General features: G+C 39.9%; 2 protein-coding genes across 3 annotated transcripts; one reads left to right on the top strand and one right to left on the bottom strand.

Annotated features, from left to right (window-relative positions):
* Positions 1 to 8421: 8421 nt before the first annotated feature.
* On the top strand, positions 8422 to 13536 carry LOC133720104 (TATA-box-binding protein 2). Its single transcript, XM_062146289.1, has 9 exons — positions 8422 to 8737; positions 9298 to 9385; positions 9806 to 9877; positions 11065 to 11115; positions 11390 to 11434; positions 11540 to 11632; positions 12895 to 12996; positions 13097 to 13170; positions 13309 to 13536. Coding segments are annotated over exons 1-9 (606 nt in total). The 5' UTR covers positions 8422 to 8657; the 3' UTR covers positions 13310 to 13536.
* Positions 13537 to 15473: 1937 nt separating this feature from the next.
* On the bottom strand, positions 15474 to 18359 carry LOC133720103 (glucan endo-1,3-beta-glucosidase 8-like). Of its 2 annotated transcripts, XM_062146288.1 has the most exons (4): positions 18151 to 18359; positions 17969 to 18003; positions 17471 to 17836; positions 15474 to 16725 (listed from the first exon to the last, which is right to left on the bottom strand). In XM_062146288.1, exons 3-4 carry the CDS (start codon positions 17821 to 17823, stop codon positions 15612 to 15614), a joined length of 1467 nt encoding a protein of 488 aa, XP_062002272.1. In that variant the 5' UTR covers positions 17824 to 17836; positions 17969 to 18003; positions 18151 to 18359; the 3' UTR covers positions 15474 to 15611. The 2 variants fall into 2 exon arrangements, with proteins under 2 accessions (XP_062002272.1, XP_062002270.1); XM_062146286.1 differs by having other exon boundaries at positions 17969 to 18359.
* Positions 18360 to 18706: the final 347 nt, after the last annotated feature.

Genomic DNA, 18706 nt, shown 5'->3' with positions numbered 1-18706 from the left:
GGAGTTTTTAAAGAAATAAATGTGGGAAAGTATAAAATCCCTTTTGGTTTAAAATTGTTTATTTTTGTCCACTCACGCTAACGTGTTTTTCAATTACTTTTCCCTGGGCCCTTCGGTTTCAAATGCCCAGTTTTCAGTGTTGCTGCTCGGCGTTCAGGAGTGAGCCATAGTGACCGTATCCGCTTCCGTCATCATATTTTGTAGGTTATTTATTTAGCCTGCTGTACTCTATGCTAAACTTATATTCCTAGAATGCTCTGATTACTAAGGGATATGTGACCCAAACTTGTATGAATTATATTTGAGGTCTATGACCTAACTTTGGTGATTGTAGTAACTTGTACCTTTCGGAGATTATGTATGATGTTGTTAGCTTTGAGATGGGATTGGTGGAATTTGGGAGCAGGGTGGCTCCAGGAGTTGTGGTTGGATTATTAGAAGTGAATTTTGTTTTCCGCAGGATTTTGGGTTATCCATTTTTAAGGGAGGTTATGCCGAAATTTTTGGTAAATCTCCTTTAAAGGTGGGTCCCGCAGGGCCACTTCGGATTCCAGGGTGGAACTTGGGGTGGGTCCTGTCAGCCTTGATCAGTTTGATAGACCTTTGCTATTCTTGAAAGCAATAAGAGCAACTCTAACAGCTTTCCCATATTTTAATTTTTCTCTATTTTAGGGAAAATGAGCCTCTTTTGCTCCAAAAGATTCCCTAAAACTATCCCTATTTAAGGGAAAGTGAGGAAAGAGAAAACCAAATTTCTTATATTTACAACAATCTCTAAAATTTTAAGGATGTTCAAGTAAATCCCTATTTGTGTGTCTGGCCCAAACTCTAGGTTACTTGACCTAGTGGTAATAGGGTTTAATTAGAAGAATCTAGATATTATCTTTCCTTGTATGATTCAGACTCTATGCATTGTAATCCTCTATATAAAGAGGCCCCTATTATCAATGAGAATACACAACGATTTTCTCTCAATTCCCGTTTCTCTAAAACACGTTATCAGCACGAAGCCCTAACCCTGAAACCCTAAAGTCGTAACCATCAAATCTCAGAAACCTCCGCCGCCAACCTTGAAGCCACAAACTCCAGGAACTCGAAACCGGCGGCGCCACCTCCAGAACCGGCCGGAATCAACCTGAACCGGCCGTTGGAAGTGACTGAACCGGCCCCAAGAAGAATCCGTTGATTCCCTGCCTGGTTCACATCCTTGCCGTCCACTTTTCACATCCATCCCCTGTCAGAAGCTGCAGCGCCGTCCCTGTTTCTGGGAACCGGAAAAATCCTTCCCGGAACAGGCCTGAAACTACCCGAACCGCCCCACCGAAAGCCTCTGCACCGTGAACCGCCTCCTGCAAATTCCATCTGCAGATTCTCTCTCTGCTCCAAGTAGCCCAACCCAGAAAGCCCAGCCCAGAAGCAACAGAGCAGCCTTCGGCCCAGAAAAAGAAAGGATTGGCCTGAAGCCCAGTAACGAGGCCCACTGACACCAGCCCAAAGTCAGCGTCCACGTCATCACCTACCTGCCACGTCAGCTCCAATAGACCTGCCACGTAAGCCACCGGTCAACTCCAGTCATCACCGGTCAACCCTCCAGTCAACGACTTCCGGCGACTTTTCCGGCCAAATTTTCCGGCGACCTATTTCAAGGTATTTTTTACTAAACGTTCCCATTTTTTTAGAGTTTTTTAATTCAATTTCTCTTCTTTTTCGGGGACTTGCAAACTCCCTTCTTCTACCCCATTTTCTTCATCATAGGGGAGACCAAATTAAGCCGAACTGTGGGGGTTCGTGCTCACTCCAAGCTTGGAGCTTGTAGAGTCCTCCAAACTTAGAGTTTGTTGAGATAAAACGATCGACCGCAAACATCATTGTTTCGATCTAATCCAACCCCTCTTGGAATCAAATTTCTTGGAAGCGACTACGCTCAGAAATTTTATTTGTTTTCGTGGTAGCCTTTTTCGCTCCGAAACTAACCCTAATTTCTTTGTTCTCTTTCAGGATGAGTAACTTGAACAAATTGGACTTTGCTCCATTGGGAACAATTGGCTCTGAATATCACAGGTGGGTTCGTGATGTCCGCCAGCATCTCAAGGCAGATGGAATCCTGGATACGATTCTTGAGCCTAGCCAGGACGTGCTAACTGTTGAGCAAGCTCAAGCTTTGAAAGCAAATAGAGCAACCTTAGAGGCAAATAAGGCGAAAGCCACCACCCTAATGACTCGTCATATGGATGATTCGCTCCAGTACAAGTGTATGAATGAAGAAGACCCCAGAAGGTTGTGGGTCTCACTCGAAGAAAGATTTGGCAACGTCCGTGACTCCCTGCTTCCTGACCTAGAAGTGAGATGGCATAGCATCCGCTTATGTGATTTCAAGTCAGTTCTTGACTACAATTCGGAAGCACTTCGCATTAAATCTTTAATGGAATTCTGTGGTAAAGAGATCACAAATGCGATGTTGATTGAGAAGAGTCTCTCTACCTTCCCCGTCTCTGCATTGATAGTTGCTAAGAACTATCAAATCGATGTTACTGGAAGATGGATCACAAGGTTTCATGAGTTCATTGGAGCTATGAATGTCGCTGAAAAGCATGACAACATCCTTGTGAAGAACTATAATTCGAGATCCGTGGGAACAGAGCATATTTCGGAATCCAATTATAGTCGCGCCCCAAAGAGAGGGCGCCAAGAGCGAAACCCTAATCTTAGGGATACATTTGGACGTTCTGGTCCATATAATCGCTCTACTTGGGAAGGTAACCGCCAAAATAGGCGAACACGGAACCGAAGAGGTCAACGTGGAAAGAGAGAGGGAGGCAACGCCTCTGGCCATGTTGGTAGCGCCACCAACACTAAGAGCCATCTAAATGACGCTTTCAAAGCGCCTCAATCAATGGAGTTCGAGCAAAGAGATGTATGTTCTCTATGTGGAGTGTCTGATCATTGGGCACACATTTGTAGAGCTCGTGAAGAACTTGTCACCGCCTACAAAGCATATTGTGAAGCAAGAGAAGCTCACTATGTGGAACAAGAAGATCAAGAAGGTGATCTAGAGTGAAGGGTTGAAGACTACAAATCTGGCTGGGATCAATAGATCGCCAATTCTGTTTAAGTCTTTATTTTTTCAAGAGATGTAATAGGCAATTGCCATATATTTTTGTAGTAAATGCCAATGGTTTGGTCTTTCTTCAAAGTAGGCTCACCCAAAGTAAGTGTGATGTCTAGAAAGGTTGTGAGATTAGTGCTACTTAAGCGAGCCTTGCTCCACTGACATCTCTCTACTCACCTGATCACATTTATTTTGGAATCACCGAAAGAAGTTAGACGACTACCATTGTTTTGCATTAGCTAGCATTTTTGATTAGATTTTCTTTGGTCAAAGAAACAATGATGTAACTCCGTTGGCTTATGAATAAAATTTCGAGTTCTTTTCATTATGACTCAATTTTGATTCTGAGCATATTACTTTGTGACTATGATGGCTGGGCCATCGGTATTAATTCAAGGACATGGAATAGCCCAAGTTCCACTTGTCAAATGACACCTTGATTACTGTCACAGAAACTCTCTACGCTCTTAGGGCAAATCGTACCCTATAGCCAACGGATTCCATGCAAAAATGCATGTAGAGAACGGAAATGAGTTCCTTTGCAATACCTCTAATGATTGCGAACAAAAACGCATCTTAGAGAAGTTTATGTATCTCTCTAGTGGACTCTATGTCACTATTCGAGCTATTAATCCAATAAAAGTTATAAGAGAAGATCTCTTGGATTTAGACACATATTGGCTTTGTCACGACAGGATAGATCATCCTAGTCATGATATGATGATCCGTCTACTAAAGACTTCACATGGACATCATTTGTTTCGAGCGAAATGAAGCATGAATCAAAAGTTGATTTCTGGACTAAGTGTGACCGACGCAGCTGCCTAGGGCACCGCCTCCGTCCACCACCAGCCTAGGGCTGGCGCAGTCCCTATCCATGATGCCATGGATGGCGTCCATCATGGTGATGGCGCCCTAGGTGATGCTGCAATCACCAACTTGCTTCAAATAGCATTTCAGACGCTCAGGCCTAACCAAAATTCTCATTGGTTGCTTCTAAAGCCTCTCGCTCGTTTTACAAAGGCCGTTCCTTAGGGAAATTAGGACTGAGACTGTCCTATGCAAAGGATATGAAAATACTCATTTTGTTCTTACATAGAACCCATGGGGATTCTATGGACTGATTCAACCAACTTGCGGACGTTTAAATATCTCATGATGTTGGTTGACACGCACACACGCTGGTCACGTGTTGTGCCATTGTCCACTTGTATTGCTGCTTATGCTACACTCCTAGCACATATCATATGACAACGGGCTCACTCCCCGAATCATCCTATTCAGTCAATTGTATTTGACTATGCTAGAGAGTTTACATCGAAAACTTTCGATGGTTATTGCATTGGGACAGATGTTGGACATCATATTCCCATGAACACACCTAAATGGTCTTGCGGAAACGACTACGATGGTAGTCCGGACTTTGGTAATGCGCACCAATCTCCTTACATCCGCTTGGGGTGATGCAATATCACATGCAGCTATGCTCATTCGTCTACGATCTACCGCCATTCAATCTACCTCTGCGTTACAGCTAGTGACTGGGTACAAGTATCGTACTTACGCATATTTAAGTGTGCCATTTATATGCCAATTGCGCCGCCACAGCGCTCTACGATGGGTCCTCATAGAAGAATGGGCAACTACGTTGGATTTGAGACTCCAACAATCGTCCGCCACTTCATGTCCTTGCTAGGCGATCTCCTTACCGCTAGCTTTGCGGATGTCACTTTGATGAGACAGTCTTCCCGTCGTTAGGGGGAGATAAGAACACGGATGTTCAGCAGGAACGACAGGAATTGTCGTGGCCTGTCCCCACTATGTCTCATCTCGATCCCTGTTAAAGTGACGAGATCACACAAATTTGCTGCAAACATGCCTGCGAGGAAGTACGTCCCTACGAGAGGACGTAGCGTCACCCTACACGGAGGTAGGCATGGTACCAACGCCAAAGAGAGTGGCACTCTGGCGTTATAGGCCATGGCCCCAGCTAGGATGCGTGGGAGGCCCGTGGGTTCGAATGATACTTTGGCACATTCCAATCCTTTGATCATCGACACTCAAAATCCGTCTCATGAGTATCTTCCGGGTTATGGTTATCGTTGGGGGACGCCTCAACGTCAGAACCTATTCCTGAGAATATAGAGCTCTATGAAACTTACACTAGTGTACATGAGGCGTGGGATACATGAGGCGTGGGATAGAAACTCTATCATAATTGATGATGTAGTTGCGCATTTCGTTGCGTATGAGTTTGTTGAGTTAGATGATATCGAACCACGCTCCGTTGATGAATGAATGCCAATGTAGAGAGATTTGGCCTAAATGGAAAGCTGTGATCCAGGTTAAGTTGGATTCTCTAACGAAGAGGAAGGTTTTTGAGCCAGTGATGCCAAAACACCTCCTAACATAAAACCTATTGAATAATGGGTCTTTGTTAGAAAGCGTGATGAGAAAAAGAGATGGCAATCTCGCCTTATGGCGTAAGGCTTCTCACAAAACGCCCTGGAATCGACTACAATGAGACATATTCTCTCGTAATGGATGTCATTGCACTCCACTACCTTGTCAGTTTGGTAGTTTCCGAACAACTGAACATGCAGCTTACAAATGTGGTCACTACGTATCTCTATGGGGATCTAGATACGGAATGTACATAAAGGTTCATGGTGAACTTCATTTACCCAATTCAAGTGGCTCTAGACCACGGAGCGCGTTTACAATAAGGTTAAAACGCTCACTAAGATGACTACTTGATTGGGAAGGGATATGCCCGCACGTTTCCATAACAAGTTTTGGATTCTATCGCGGTTCATGTTGGACATGATCTTCATTAGAAGCCCTTAAAAAGTTAAGGGAAACCGCTGAACACTTGAAATCCGAGTTTGAGATGAAGGATTTTGGGAGAACACGATTATGCCTCGGTTTGGAACTTGAGCACCGTGTTGATAGATGCTTAGGCATTTTGACAAGGTCAAACCTTCAAGCACCCCCATGATCATTCGTAGTCTTGATCCTGAAAAGGATCCTCTTCGTCCAAAGGATGATGACGAAGATGTGCTAGAGGCAGGAGTGCCTTACTTGAGTACAATAGGCGCATTATTGTACTTAGCTCAATGCACAAGACCTGACATCTCATTTGCAGTGAACTTGTTAGCTAGATATAGCTTCGCGCCAACGCGACGCCATTGGATTGGTGTAAAAGATATCTTTCGGTACTTGAGATGTATGATTGATATGGACATGTTTTATCCCTATAGAGAGATGATGGATTCGGACCCATCACACACCAGAAACGCCGCCAACACTGGCCTGCGTCCACTATCCCCATCCCAAAACGACATGTGTTTTGGAAGGTTTTGCTGATGTTGGGTATCTCTCTGACCCACATAAAGGTCATTCCCAAAATGGTTAAGTGTTCACCATGGGTAAAGACCGCGATATCTTGGAGGTCTACAAAGTAGACCTTAGTCGCTGCCTCTTCGAATCATGCAAAGATTATTACTCTTCACGAAGTGGTTCATGAATGTATATGGATTGGATCCATAATTACGCATGTTCGAAAAGGTGTGGTTTGAAGTCTACCACAGATGAGCCTACACAAATGAAGCAATGCTACATCAAAAGCGACAACACCAAGGATAATAAGCGACAACAGACTCTCCTCAAGATCAAAGTGAACTAGGCGCAATCTGAGGAAAGTGTGGTAGGCTTGCTCACTAAGTCATTGCCTAAATTTCACTTTCGAGAAACATGTTGGTAGCATCGTTTGCGGAAGTTATTCGAACTCCCATGACCGTTGTCATCAGGGGGAGATGCAGAAATCAGGGGGAGATGTTTACATGTATGGTCTCGAAAAGTGAAGGGTGTGTTGTGCTCTTTTTCCCCTTCGACCGAGGTTATTTTTGTCCCACTGGGTTTTTGTTATTCGACAAGGTTTTTAGCGAGGCAACGAGAGAAGCACCGCGTTTGGGCGACACAAGGGGGAGTGTTCAAGTAAATCCCTATTTGTGTGTCTGGCCCAAACTCTATGTTACTTGACCTAGTGGTAATAGGGTTTAATTAGAAGAATCTAGAAATTATCTTTCCTTGTATGATTCAGACTCTATGCATTGTAATCCTCTATATAAAGAGGCCCCTATTATCAATGAGAATACACAGCAATTTTCTCTCAATTCCTGTTTCTCTAAAACAAAGGAAGAATTATGGAGATTTTAGAGATTGCTGTAAAATAGGGAATCTGTTAGAGTTGGAGAAGAAAAATAAGCTAAAGTTTTGACTTTTGCTTCCATATAATACATAAATTATAGGGAAGTTGTTGGAGTTGCTCTAATGGTATGATCCACATATCTCAAAATTAGGACAGTGATGTTCACTGTATTGTTTGTAATTATCTTTGAGATGTTGAGAATTTACATTTGTTTCAGCTTGAGTTTTTGACCACGAGATGCACTTTACTTTATTCCTCCTATGATAGGCCTTTATCTTCGGTTTATGTTTTAAAGGCTCGTGGCAATGTGACGTGCTCAAGCTGGTGAGGTGTAGTTTGAGGCGTTATATAATCTAATTGGACCTGAATTGTTTTTTTTTTTTTTTTTTTTTCATTTTGGCCAATCGTGTAAGCGGAATTAAATTATGTAAAAATCATTGGGCAGATCAATAAGTTGTTAAGGATTATGAGGTTTTTCACTTATGTTTTAAGCTATTGAACATTAATATGAGAGTATTGGAAGAATTAACCCTTCAAATTTGATGTAACACACAACGTCATTCCAAATTCTAGCTTATTATTGACATGCAGAGGAAAATATATATTTTTGGAGGTGTGGAGGTGTGATGCCTAGAGTAATTTTGTAATCTTCATCACTCATCTCAAAATCCTTAACTTAGAGGTGTGATGTCATACTAGCTTAGAGGTTAAGAAGTCGAGCTATCAGAGGTCCATGAAGTGGGAAATTGTGATAAGAAGCTCTTAACTTAACCGCTTTACGCTAATGACAAAGGACAACATCTCATTAGTATCTTTTGTTCTAACTAGGAGTATTCTATACCACTCCCTGTTATATGCCGAGTAGGCAGCTGTTTTAGCGCGGGCAATGATGATCATCGATTTGGTTTGAGGAGAGAACATTTTTTGCGTGTAATCGTGAGAGACGATTTGAGCAAGGGTGTAAAAATGTAATTTATAAAAAAAAAAAAAAAACACACAAACCGGCAATATCCGGTAACCCGCAACTGGTAACCGGGTACGTAATTATCTGTCGGTCAACCCTTGAAATTAAAATTATATATACCCGGAAGCAGAAATAAAAGGGTCCTCGTTGCCTGGGTATATATATATACTTCTGAGAGCCCCATCAAAAGCTGCAATCGAAAGCTCGGAATTTCTTCCATCAGAACCAAACCTCTATATATACAAATTCCGATTTGAAAATTTCCCTCCTCAAATTCCAACGAAACGTTTTTGTCCGGTTTTGTGTAATTTTGAAACCCTAGATTTATCCCAAGGTTGGAGCCGAGGGATCTGATCAAAGACCAGAAATTGGGAATGGGGGAACAAGGTGGAATGGAGGAGAGCCAACCCGTCGATCTTTCCAAGCACCCATCTGGCATTGTTCCCACTCTTCAGTAAGTCTCTCTCATCTCTCTCTAAGATCCCCCATTCCTTTCTCGGATTTTCCCTTATACAAACCTTCAAATTTGTGCTTTACTTTGAATTGTGATGGAGCTATGTTGTTTCCTCCCTCTATCGATGCATATCTTGTTCTTGTTTTTTTTTGACAATTGCTCACCAGCCTTACTACTACTCTTATGTACAACTTTTAAGTGAGCTTTAACTCTGTGGCACACTGTAATTTGTTCTCATACCGAATGTAATGGTGGAATTTGCTCCCGAAAATCACATCACAGCGGAGTTGTGCTCAATCTGCAAGTTAGGAATTGTGCGCATTAGTCCCTGATATTATAATTTTTGTAAGTAATGTGGAAATATGGCTAGTCACGGTCATGTCATGTTATTTGGGTATAGAAACACACAGAACTGCCAACAACAGCTTGTTTGTCATTCTCTTCTCGTTCACAGTGATATTATAAATATTCATTTCTCTTTCATTTTGAACAATATATTCTTGTTGATTATGCTGAATACTGAAGCTTACTCATTGCATCTCCCTTGATTGTGTTTGTAGGAATATTGTATCGACAGTTAATTTGGATTGCAAGTTGGATCTTAAGCAAATTGCGTTGCAAGCTCGAAATGCAGAATACAATCCCAAGGTACGCAGGAGTTTGGGAAAACCTTGCTGCATAGTTCATGCCAGCATTGTTTTGGTATTTTAGTGGTGCTAATGCACTCTAAGAAGATATTTATCAAGGGCTCTTAATATTGTGGTTATCTAGGATGGGATGCTTGTATTGGTCTTTGTTTATTAAGTAAAGTCAGTCTTTGTAGCTGAGTCTAGCTCTCCTAAAAAAAATTGAAAACTAAGTTTTTTTTTTTTTTTTTTTTTGAAACGGAAAACTAAGTTATTAAATGAATGGAAAAGGCATTTTGCAAGTTCAGAAGATCTTATAAATTAATTCACTTTCCATTCTGAACAACCACATGGATCTATCTTAGCAGACCATTAATTCTTATGGTGATCGAGTTATTTATGGGAGTTAATACTTACTTCTTTTCATTGGATGGCCTTGCAGCGTTTTGCTGCTGTCATAATGAGAATAAGGGAACCAAAAACTACAGCTTTGATTTTTGCCTCTGGGAAGATGGTGAGCTCTCCTAAAAGTTTCTGATATCCTACTTGCTGAAAACTATATGATTTCATCCCAGATTTTTTTTTTAATTCTTGTTCTAGTAACATTTTTGGAAATACTGTGAAATTTTTCATACCATACTCATATATCATTGGTTGAAATCAGTTATTGGGTGCAATTCAAACATGAATATGTCTTTTTGGATATATATTTGGAATCCCCCACACACAAACATGTGAAATTTCATGTCCAGTTTGAGTTCTGTGGAGCATGCACAATCTGAATCTTAAATTCACAAGTTTTGATGCTCAAGATCAATTTTGAGATGGTGTGATTTTTTGTAGGAGTTCTATTTTATTGATGGGGAATTGCTTGTGTGTGTACTTCCATTGGCACTGTGTTACTTGCCTGATTTTGAAATCATATGTATGTAGTGGCATAGTCAGGATTCAGGAATATAGTGTGCGTGGGGTTGGTTTGGGGCAAAAGAGGGGGGGGGGGGGGGGGGGGCTTGGTGTTTTTTATTTTATTTTATAAAATGAAGCAATTTCAACTATTTGATTGTACATGTGAGGATAATAAGCTTGACTATCATTTTGAGGGTGAGCAGATATTTGGAATTGCAACGCAGTGGTATTTTAATAAAGTCAAGCGATTTCGACTTATTAATTGTATACGAGAGAGGGCAATAAGCTTGACTACCGTTTTGGGGGTAAACAGATATTTGGAAGCAGATATGGAACCTGAATGATCTGAAATGGTGTTCAATACACAAAACATCTGTTGGGTTTTAAGTAGAAGAGAGAGGAAATAATACAAACCGAAGAGGAAATGTGAAACATTAGGGAATTGAAGGCTGGGTTTGTGATTTTAGGGATCACCTTCAAATTTTATTTGTAAAAGAATGAAAAGTAAAACTCAAGGAGAGGTAGAATATCCACTTGGATGAAGATGGTCTCTACGTTTTACTGGCAATACCTTTAATCATGGGTGCCAAGTGGTTTGTCAACCAGTTTAAAAATCATGTTTTGCACCTGGCATTTTTAGAACTTTGGCTTCCAAATTGTGACTTATACCACAATCCATAAAGTACTGCATTGTTTTCTGATGCTTGGACCTTGATATAAGACACCCTGCTCATATTTTTAAAGTTGACGTATGCGCCTATCATGTCTTTGTTTTCTAATATTTCTGCTCTTCAGGTATGCACAGGTGCCAAAAGTGAACAGCAATCAAAGCTGGCAGCAAGGAAGGTAGATGTTGCATGCTTACGTATTAGTTGTTCTTTATATGGGAGGTTTCATGTGTTTGACATAATTGTATTGTGCGGCAATAGTAGTGTGATTTTGTGAACTTTAAGCCTTGTTTTGGAGTACTATAGACCAACCTTGTGGCATGTGAATCCAAATAATTCTCTCTTCTCCCTGTCATAATTATTGTTTCATTTAGAGAAGAACTAATATTAAGCAGGTTGCGGGGATATACTTCTGGAGTTATTTTCTCTGATTTAATACTTTTTGTTCCCAGTATGCTCGAATTATCCAGAAGCTTGGTTTTCCCGCTAAGTTTAAGGTCTCTCTCTCTCTCTCTCTCTCTCTCCCCTCTCTATCTCTCTCTCTCTCTATATATATATATATCTATACTTTTTTTTTTAATACTTGCTTTTATGAGTTTCAGGATTTTAAGATTCAAAACATTGTTGCCTCATGTGATGTTAAATTCCCAATCAGACTTGAAGGTCTTGCATACTCCCATGGTGCCTTTTCAAGTGTAAGTGAGAACTGGGATTTTTTTATACTCGTGTTTCTAATTTTTAAATGTGATGTTGAACTCTTTTCATTTTTTTTTCCTTTATGTTTAACAACTTTGTCTAGGTTCTTTCATGATTCCATGACGTTCTACTCCTTGGGTCAACTTAGATAGTATTGGCATTTTTTGTGATAATAGGAGATTAGTATCTATGTATTTTGCCATTTAGCATCTTATGTGCGTATAATTAATGAGATCAACCATTTTGTGTGTTGGCCTGATGCATTTTAGGTGTATATACTTGATTGTGAGTGTGTGTCTTTCGGTCTGTACTTGGTTGCCATTTTAAGTGCATGTTTTTGGTATATATTTCAATCAGTGTGTGTGGACTTATATTACACTATGTTCAAGGAAGATAATAATTTTGATGAGGTTCAGAAGAGATTTGTGGGAATTTCAATTTGTGATGCTGTAAATGGTTATTAAGTAAAGACCAATAGAGAACTCCAAGGATGAGATGAGAGGAGAGATTTAAAATGAAAAGGACTAGAGATATTTCTTATCTGTAGGACTATGGGGATTACTGCTAGAGATCTTATGTATCACACCTTAGTTTGCATCACACATTCATCTAGATAAGGAAAAGTTTGCTGGAAATTCTGTAATTTCATGACTCCTCATTCTGAAAAAAAAAAAAAAAAAAAAACCCACAAACATACATTGACCCGACACAGACTATACATCCACCCCATACACGAATTGCCGCATTTTGATCCCACATCATCAGTTTGCTATCTATTTACCCAGTAAATGACCCTAGACATAAATGACTCTACGCTACTGCAGTTAAGGTAAAGCCCACTGCTCATTAGTGATTGAACGTGATCATATTTAATTATGCAACATCCCAAGTACAATATATGCTGAAACTTAAAAGCAAATTATATTTGGGCTGTGGTCTTGAAACACACCTTTCGATGTCTGAGGTGAAATTTAAAAGTCGCTTCCAGTATTCCTCCATCCACAAGGACAAACTGATTCCTGAAGTTCAAATTCTTAAACTTGATGTATAGCTATGTTGAATTATGATACGGTTTGGATATGAAAGTAATTTGGTAGTTTTGATGCTTTTGTTTAATTAATAAAGATGTAATCTTGTTTATGCAATACTTCTTCGGCATTGTTTATCAATTGACTTTGAGAATTATTTTGCTGATTGTATTTTCCATAGTCATCTTTTGGCTAGAACAGTAGCACTCTTACATTGTCTTATGTTTATGCAGTATGAGCCAGAACTTTTTCCTGGACTAATATATCGCATGAAGCAGCCCAAGATTGTTCTTCTCATATTTGTGTCGGGGAAAATTGTTATAACGGGTGCAAAGGTGATTTGATGCTTTTCTTGTGCATTTCCTCTTCTTCCATATCTTTTCTCCTGCTTTAGCAGATGGGGCATTTGTTAATTTATCTAATTTAATGTCGTAGGTGAGAGACGACACGTACAAGGCTTTTGAGCTGATATACCCTGTCCTTACAGAGTTCAGGAAGGTCCAGCAATGGTATGAGCCTCCCCTCTTTCTTTTCTCATCCTGAAAATCCCAAATCGTTGCTCATTTCTTTTGTCTTATTATTTATTTATTTTATATCCATATTGCGTCTGTTAGATCATACTTACATGTATCTTCTGTTGGTGGCAGACGCACATCTCAACATAGCTCAAGGGCTGTTGTGGGCAATGCCTGCTGCAACATTTTTGCTTCTTTCTTGCATGGTGTTGAAGGCAGTAGATTTAGTTGTGAATACATAATATAACAGGATTTGTTGTCAGTGTGGCAGATAAGCTACAATTGATTGGTGTCTGATCCTTTGAGGACTTTATAAATAAAAACTTCCAATTTTGATAGTGGAATCTTTTCATCGTTCAATGATATATGCTTGGCCAATTTTGACAGAAAAGATGCATTCATGAACTTCCATATTAAGTTGTAGAAATTGTTCATTTTATTGTTACATTATGGCAAAGAAAGATGTGCATGCCAATTGCAGCGTTGCCTTTTTTCATTGTTGATCTATTTATTGGCCGCGAGTGTTTTGCTATCAGTTGGGTCCCCTGCAGTTGTCTATAGTATTTGTTCAGTATAATTCCATTTAAATTAGTTAATTACCATACATGATATTTACTGAACCAATTGTTGATTGCTCTCTCGCCGACTGGTCCAAGGCGAAGGTTCTTTAGGATACCATGGTCTTTGGGGCTTGAATGGTGTTCAGATAATAAAGCCATATCCATTTTGATTTATGCTTTGCTTTACTCGCTTACTGCTTATGAAGGGTTCCTTCCCGACGGTCCCCAATGGTTTCTCATAGCTCCGTATGATGTACTCTCGAACTTGGCTCTGGTCCTGCTGCAAACCTGAATGGTTTTAGGTCAAGTTGAAGCATTTCCCCTTTAAAGTCATTGGTGCTAGTCTAGGCACTGTCGTTAGCATGGATAGGCTTAGCAGCATGCTATGTGGTGGTGGTTAGGGTTCGGATTGACCTCAATTTCTTGGGCTACTTCCTGTAGATCAAGAGTCATACTTGCACTAATAACGGAAGTGTCAAAGTCTTAAATACGGCAGCCGTGCCATGTGGTTGGTACGGTTCAATCGAAACCTGAAAATTTTTAATTTTACCCCTACTTTATTAAGGTGAAATACTCAAAACACTTCATGCATGTGTGTATTGATTAGTCAGTCGTACCAGACACGTGGCACAGTTGCCGTACGGAAGCTCTCAACTGAAGTTGAGGTTTCTTTATAGGGGTCTTTTAAGATAGTGACATCTATATCTTATGCTGACGTAAGCAAGGTTCAAAAATGACTTTTTCTTCAGAAAACATGTTCTAAGCCTTGAAATAAAAATAAACTAGCCTTCAACATAGCACAACTTCACCTAACGGTTATGAAAACAAGCGGAATCACTGCTACTTGTTTTTAACACAAAAAAAAGAAAGGTTTCCTTCAAAACAAAAATCTTGAACTTTAACAAATGATAATGATTGTATAATAACAAAAACTGAAGTATAATAACGATTATGTTGTAAATATTAACTATTCATGTAATAGCAATTAGTGTTGCGTGATAACGTGTTGTAAAATGATAGTAAAAGAATTTGAGAGAGAGAGAGAGAGAGAGAGAGAGAGAGTTTAGACGGAGTAGAGTATTTCTATTCATCTCACCGTGAGGTTTTTATAGGACTACCTCAAGTATACAAAATGTAACTATTTAATGATTACACCATTCACTCGGCTGATTACAAATTAATCAATCGCTAATTATATTATGTTAATCACCAATCAATCTTAATTGGCATATATCACGGCTAACGTTGTATATGGATAGTGTAGAGTATTTCTATTCATCTCACCGTGAGGTTTTTATAGGACTACCTCAAGTATACAAAAGGTAACTATTTAATGATTACACCAATCACTCGGCTGATTACAAATTAATCAATCGCTAATTATATTATGTTAATCACCAATCAATCTTAATTGGCATATATCACGGCTAACGTTGTATATGGATACTCAGGCTTCAGATTTGGTGTACCAAAATACTCGGTTTGAAACTTTATGTATAGAAATTATTAGTGGCCTTTATTTGGTATACGGTTTGCAAAATTTTCCCAAATTAAATTGCAGAAGGGAAACAAGGGATGAGTGTATGTAGAGGAGTTTTGATTCTGGGAATCCGCGACCAATCATACATTTCAAAATAGCTTCAAACTAGAACGAATCATCATAAATAGATCCCAAGGTCCCAAGCCATATATGCTAACCGTCCCAAAATATACTCCCCCATACAAAGACTTTTAAGATATAACAATAATAAATCCTGTTAAACTTTATTGAATAAATCAGAAAAAAAAAAAACTAAAATTCTCCCAGAGGCCAAGAAAAAAAAAAAGAGAAAAGGATTCTACTAAAGGCAGCTGACCTGAGCTATCTACAAAAATCTATAGCAACAGTATCGAGAAGAGTACTATGAGTACTGTGCCTACCAGTAGAGAGGGTCTTAAAGAAAATGTAGATGAAGAAGCTATCTGAATAATGAAATTGCAAGTCCCTTGTGAGATGTTCTGTGTTGTCACGGCCGCCATACCCTGAAAGTTGCAGGATAGATCATCCTGATTCTGAACCTGATAGTACATATTAAACGCATATGAAGCATTCCCATTAGCATCTAAATTGTTGCAAGTAGACCCGTATTCCAGTGCTGTGCAATCTGCATAGGTACAAGCATAGTTTATGTTATCTGCAATTTTGCTCAGATCTTTGGCGTTTGGATTGAACGCACACCATTTCTTTTCAAGATATTGCACATTCTTTGCACCCATTAGGAACTTGTTTTGACCCTGACCAGTAACGTCAACTGCAAACTTAGGCTGCCCATCATAACCGAAAATTCCCCAATGACGCTCAAAACTTCCAGGGGCAATGCTCTTTGCATCCTCATCAATAAGTCCAAACAAGTAGACTTCTATATATCCAGGCCGCAGAGGGGTGCCTCTATTGGCTCCAAGTTTTGTAAAAAGCCCGTTATAAAATCTGTAAGCATTACCAGCATTGGCATTCTTGTCTCCGTCTGTTGGCCATCCCACCTCCCCTACTATAATGGTCATATCCCCAAATCCGATTGCTTTCAAGGAAGAAACCAAGGTATCAAAATTAGCATCGAAAACATTGGTATATTGAATCCCAGTGGCGGTGTCGACAAGGGCATTTGCATCCCCATCAAAGAAGGCAAAGTTAAAAGGGAAGCCATCATTTCCATATAGACTTAGGAAAGGGTAAATATTTACAGTGAAAGGCGCCTTGTTTTTGCCAAGGAACTGGACAATGTCAGTCATCAGTTGACTGATATCACTCCGGAACCTTCCTGCAGATGGGACGGCATTGGACTCTGGTGAGTTGTAGACATCAGCATTCAAGGGCACAGTAGCCTTTATGGAATCTCCAACCCCAGCATCATTAAGGGCGTTTTGAATGTTCTGAAGTGCCGGGAAGGTGACATTCAGGAATGAACCATTGTACGATGTGAGAAAAGGCTCATTCCCAACAGCTACATACCTTTGCAAAGACAGAAAGACAATAAGAATAAACAGCAGCTTATTGCAGGACATTGGTTTGAACAAAATCACCACAATCTTAAATTAAAGCCATGGACACAAAAATCAGGAGACGGCAGATATAAAACAACTTGTGTGCATGAAGCTGAGAACAAAAGTAGCATTGCTAACAACATCTTCCAATGTAGAAAAGAAGAGAAAACTTGAACAAAAGAACAGAAAAAACATAAGTTTCCGTATTTTTGACTTGTTAGTGCCAGAATTCTTTGATTGTTGTATTTTATGTTGGAGAAATATATGTTCCCCATAAAAGATGAAATAAACTTACTCCAATAAAGAGCATAGTTTAATTAACATTAACTCTCTCTGAAACAAAATGGCAATTCCTTTTTAACTCTTCCTAAAAAGAAGAAACAGAAAGATAAGAATCGAAGTGGTGGTCCAAATACAAATACAAATACAAAAACAAAAACAAAAACAAAAACAAAAACAAAAACAAAAACAACGAGATCTGTCTGTACAAAGGGGGGCACCAACAAAAAAACAGAAAAAGAAAAGTGGACCGAAACAAAGCATTTACCAATATGGGTTTTATAAAGAAGGTTTCGAAGACTCATCAAATAAAAGCAGGAATTGCAGGAAGCTATGAAATAAGCAAGCAGAAAAAAAATAACCTTTTACTTAAGAGAAGTGATGTAAATATAAAAGTGATAAGAGAAAGAAGAGTAAAGGAGAGAGATGTTTACTTGACGTTAACTCCTCCATTGAAATTGTAGCGGGTCACGTTCCTCCGGACCCATTCTTTGGCACGGGCATAGTTGGTCATAGCCTCAAGTTGATCATTGGGAATGGCAACCATGACCTCGATGTTAGTGCCAGCCAAAGCACTCATGGTCGACTGTTCGGCGTCGAAGAGCTTCACCTTCTGAATGCCATTGTCCTTGAGCATCTGGACAACGGTGTCCGGAGGCATCTTATGCGTAGCCATGGTTCCCCAGTTCACACCAAGCCCTTCAACACCACCACAACAACAACAACCCAACACAGCCACCACTGTCACTGTCACTGTTGCCAACATCATCAAATATCCCCTTTCCATTTCCGAGCCCGTTCTGGGAAACAAACAAACAAGAGGCTAGGCTTTTGAGTTATGGATCTCAAAATAATCGGTCCGAGAATTTCTCCCACGAATCAAATAAAACGAAAGAAAAGAAAAGAAATAAAATAAAAGGAACACACCACACCTTCAGTTGAGGGAGGAGGCCGACCTGATCCCCAGCTATCAAAATCAAAATCAAAATCAAAATCAAAATCAAAATCAATTGGGAAATAAACGAGGCAAAGTGATGGAGGAGGAGATCAGCTGGTTGGAGATCGATAGATATATAAGCAAAGACAGACAGCAACTGGGGATTCGAGGCAGTACCCGGTTGGTCTAACGGCTACTTTTGAAACGAGGCAGAGGCGTTTGTTTGCTGTAATTTTCAAAATAAATAGGTAGGCAGCTTTTGTTTTTCGATGGATTGATTAGATTCTCGTCTCCAAAGTAAGGTTGCTTTCTCAAGAGAAGAGACGAGAGGAGAGGAGAGGAGAGGAAGACCCTTTTCTCTTTCTCTACGTTTATTGTGGGAATCGAATTTTCAAATAATAATTCTTTTTTTTTTTTGGATATTGATTCCCAAAATAAATCATTAATTAATAACTGTGTGGGTGTGGTTCCAAAATCTGAAGAATATGAATCGAATAGATTAGAGAATTAGAGGATTAGAGGTCGGTGATGACGTGGCCCACTCGCCCGCAAACACATCCACGTTCCCCCACTTTTTGAAAAGGCGTAGCCACGCGGCAACCAACTTACCGACATCACACGTTCTCGCTTCGGGCCTCTGCTTCTCTTACTCTTTTACCCATTGGGCTGCCTAATTGGATCCCAATTCTTCTCTCAATCATTTCAGCTTTGGTTATCCCTCTCTTTTAATCTC

This window comes from Rosa rugosa, chromosome 7 (assembly GCF_958449725.1).
Source record: "Rosa rugosa chromosome 7, drRosRugo1.1, whole genome shotgun sequence".
NCBI classification, from domain to species: Eukaryota; Viridiplantae; Streptophyta; class Magnoliopsida; order Rosales; family Rosaceae; genus Rosa; species Rosa rugosa.
This window is presented reverse-complemented; position numbering and strand designations above follow the sequence as displayed.

Excerpts from the sequence above, each read along its gene's own strand:
- LOC133720104 (XM_062146289.1), top strand. The coding sequence starts at position 8,658 with ATGGGGGAACAAGGTGGAATGGAGGAGAGCCAACCCGTCGATCTTTCC. Across the intron at positions 9,386-9,805 it reads ATGCAGAATACAATCCCAAG|CGTTTTGCTGCTGTCATAAT; the intron begins GTACGCAGGAGT and ends ATGGCCTTGCAG. Across the intron at positions 9,878-11,064 it reads TTTTTGCCTCTGGGAAGATG|GTATGCACAGGTGCCAAAAG; the intron begins GTGAGCTCTCCT and ends TCTGCTCTTCAG.
- LOC133720103 (XM_062146286.1), bottom strand. The coding sequence starts at position 17,823 with ATGGAAAGGGGATATTTGATGATGTTGGCAACAGTGACAGTGACAGTG. Across the intron at positions 16,726-17,470 it reads AATGGAGGAGTTAACGTCAA|GTATGTAGCTGTTGGGAATG; the intron begins GTAAACATCTCT and ends GTCTTTGCAAAG.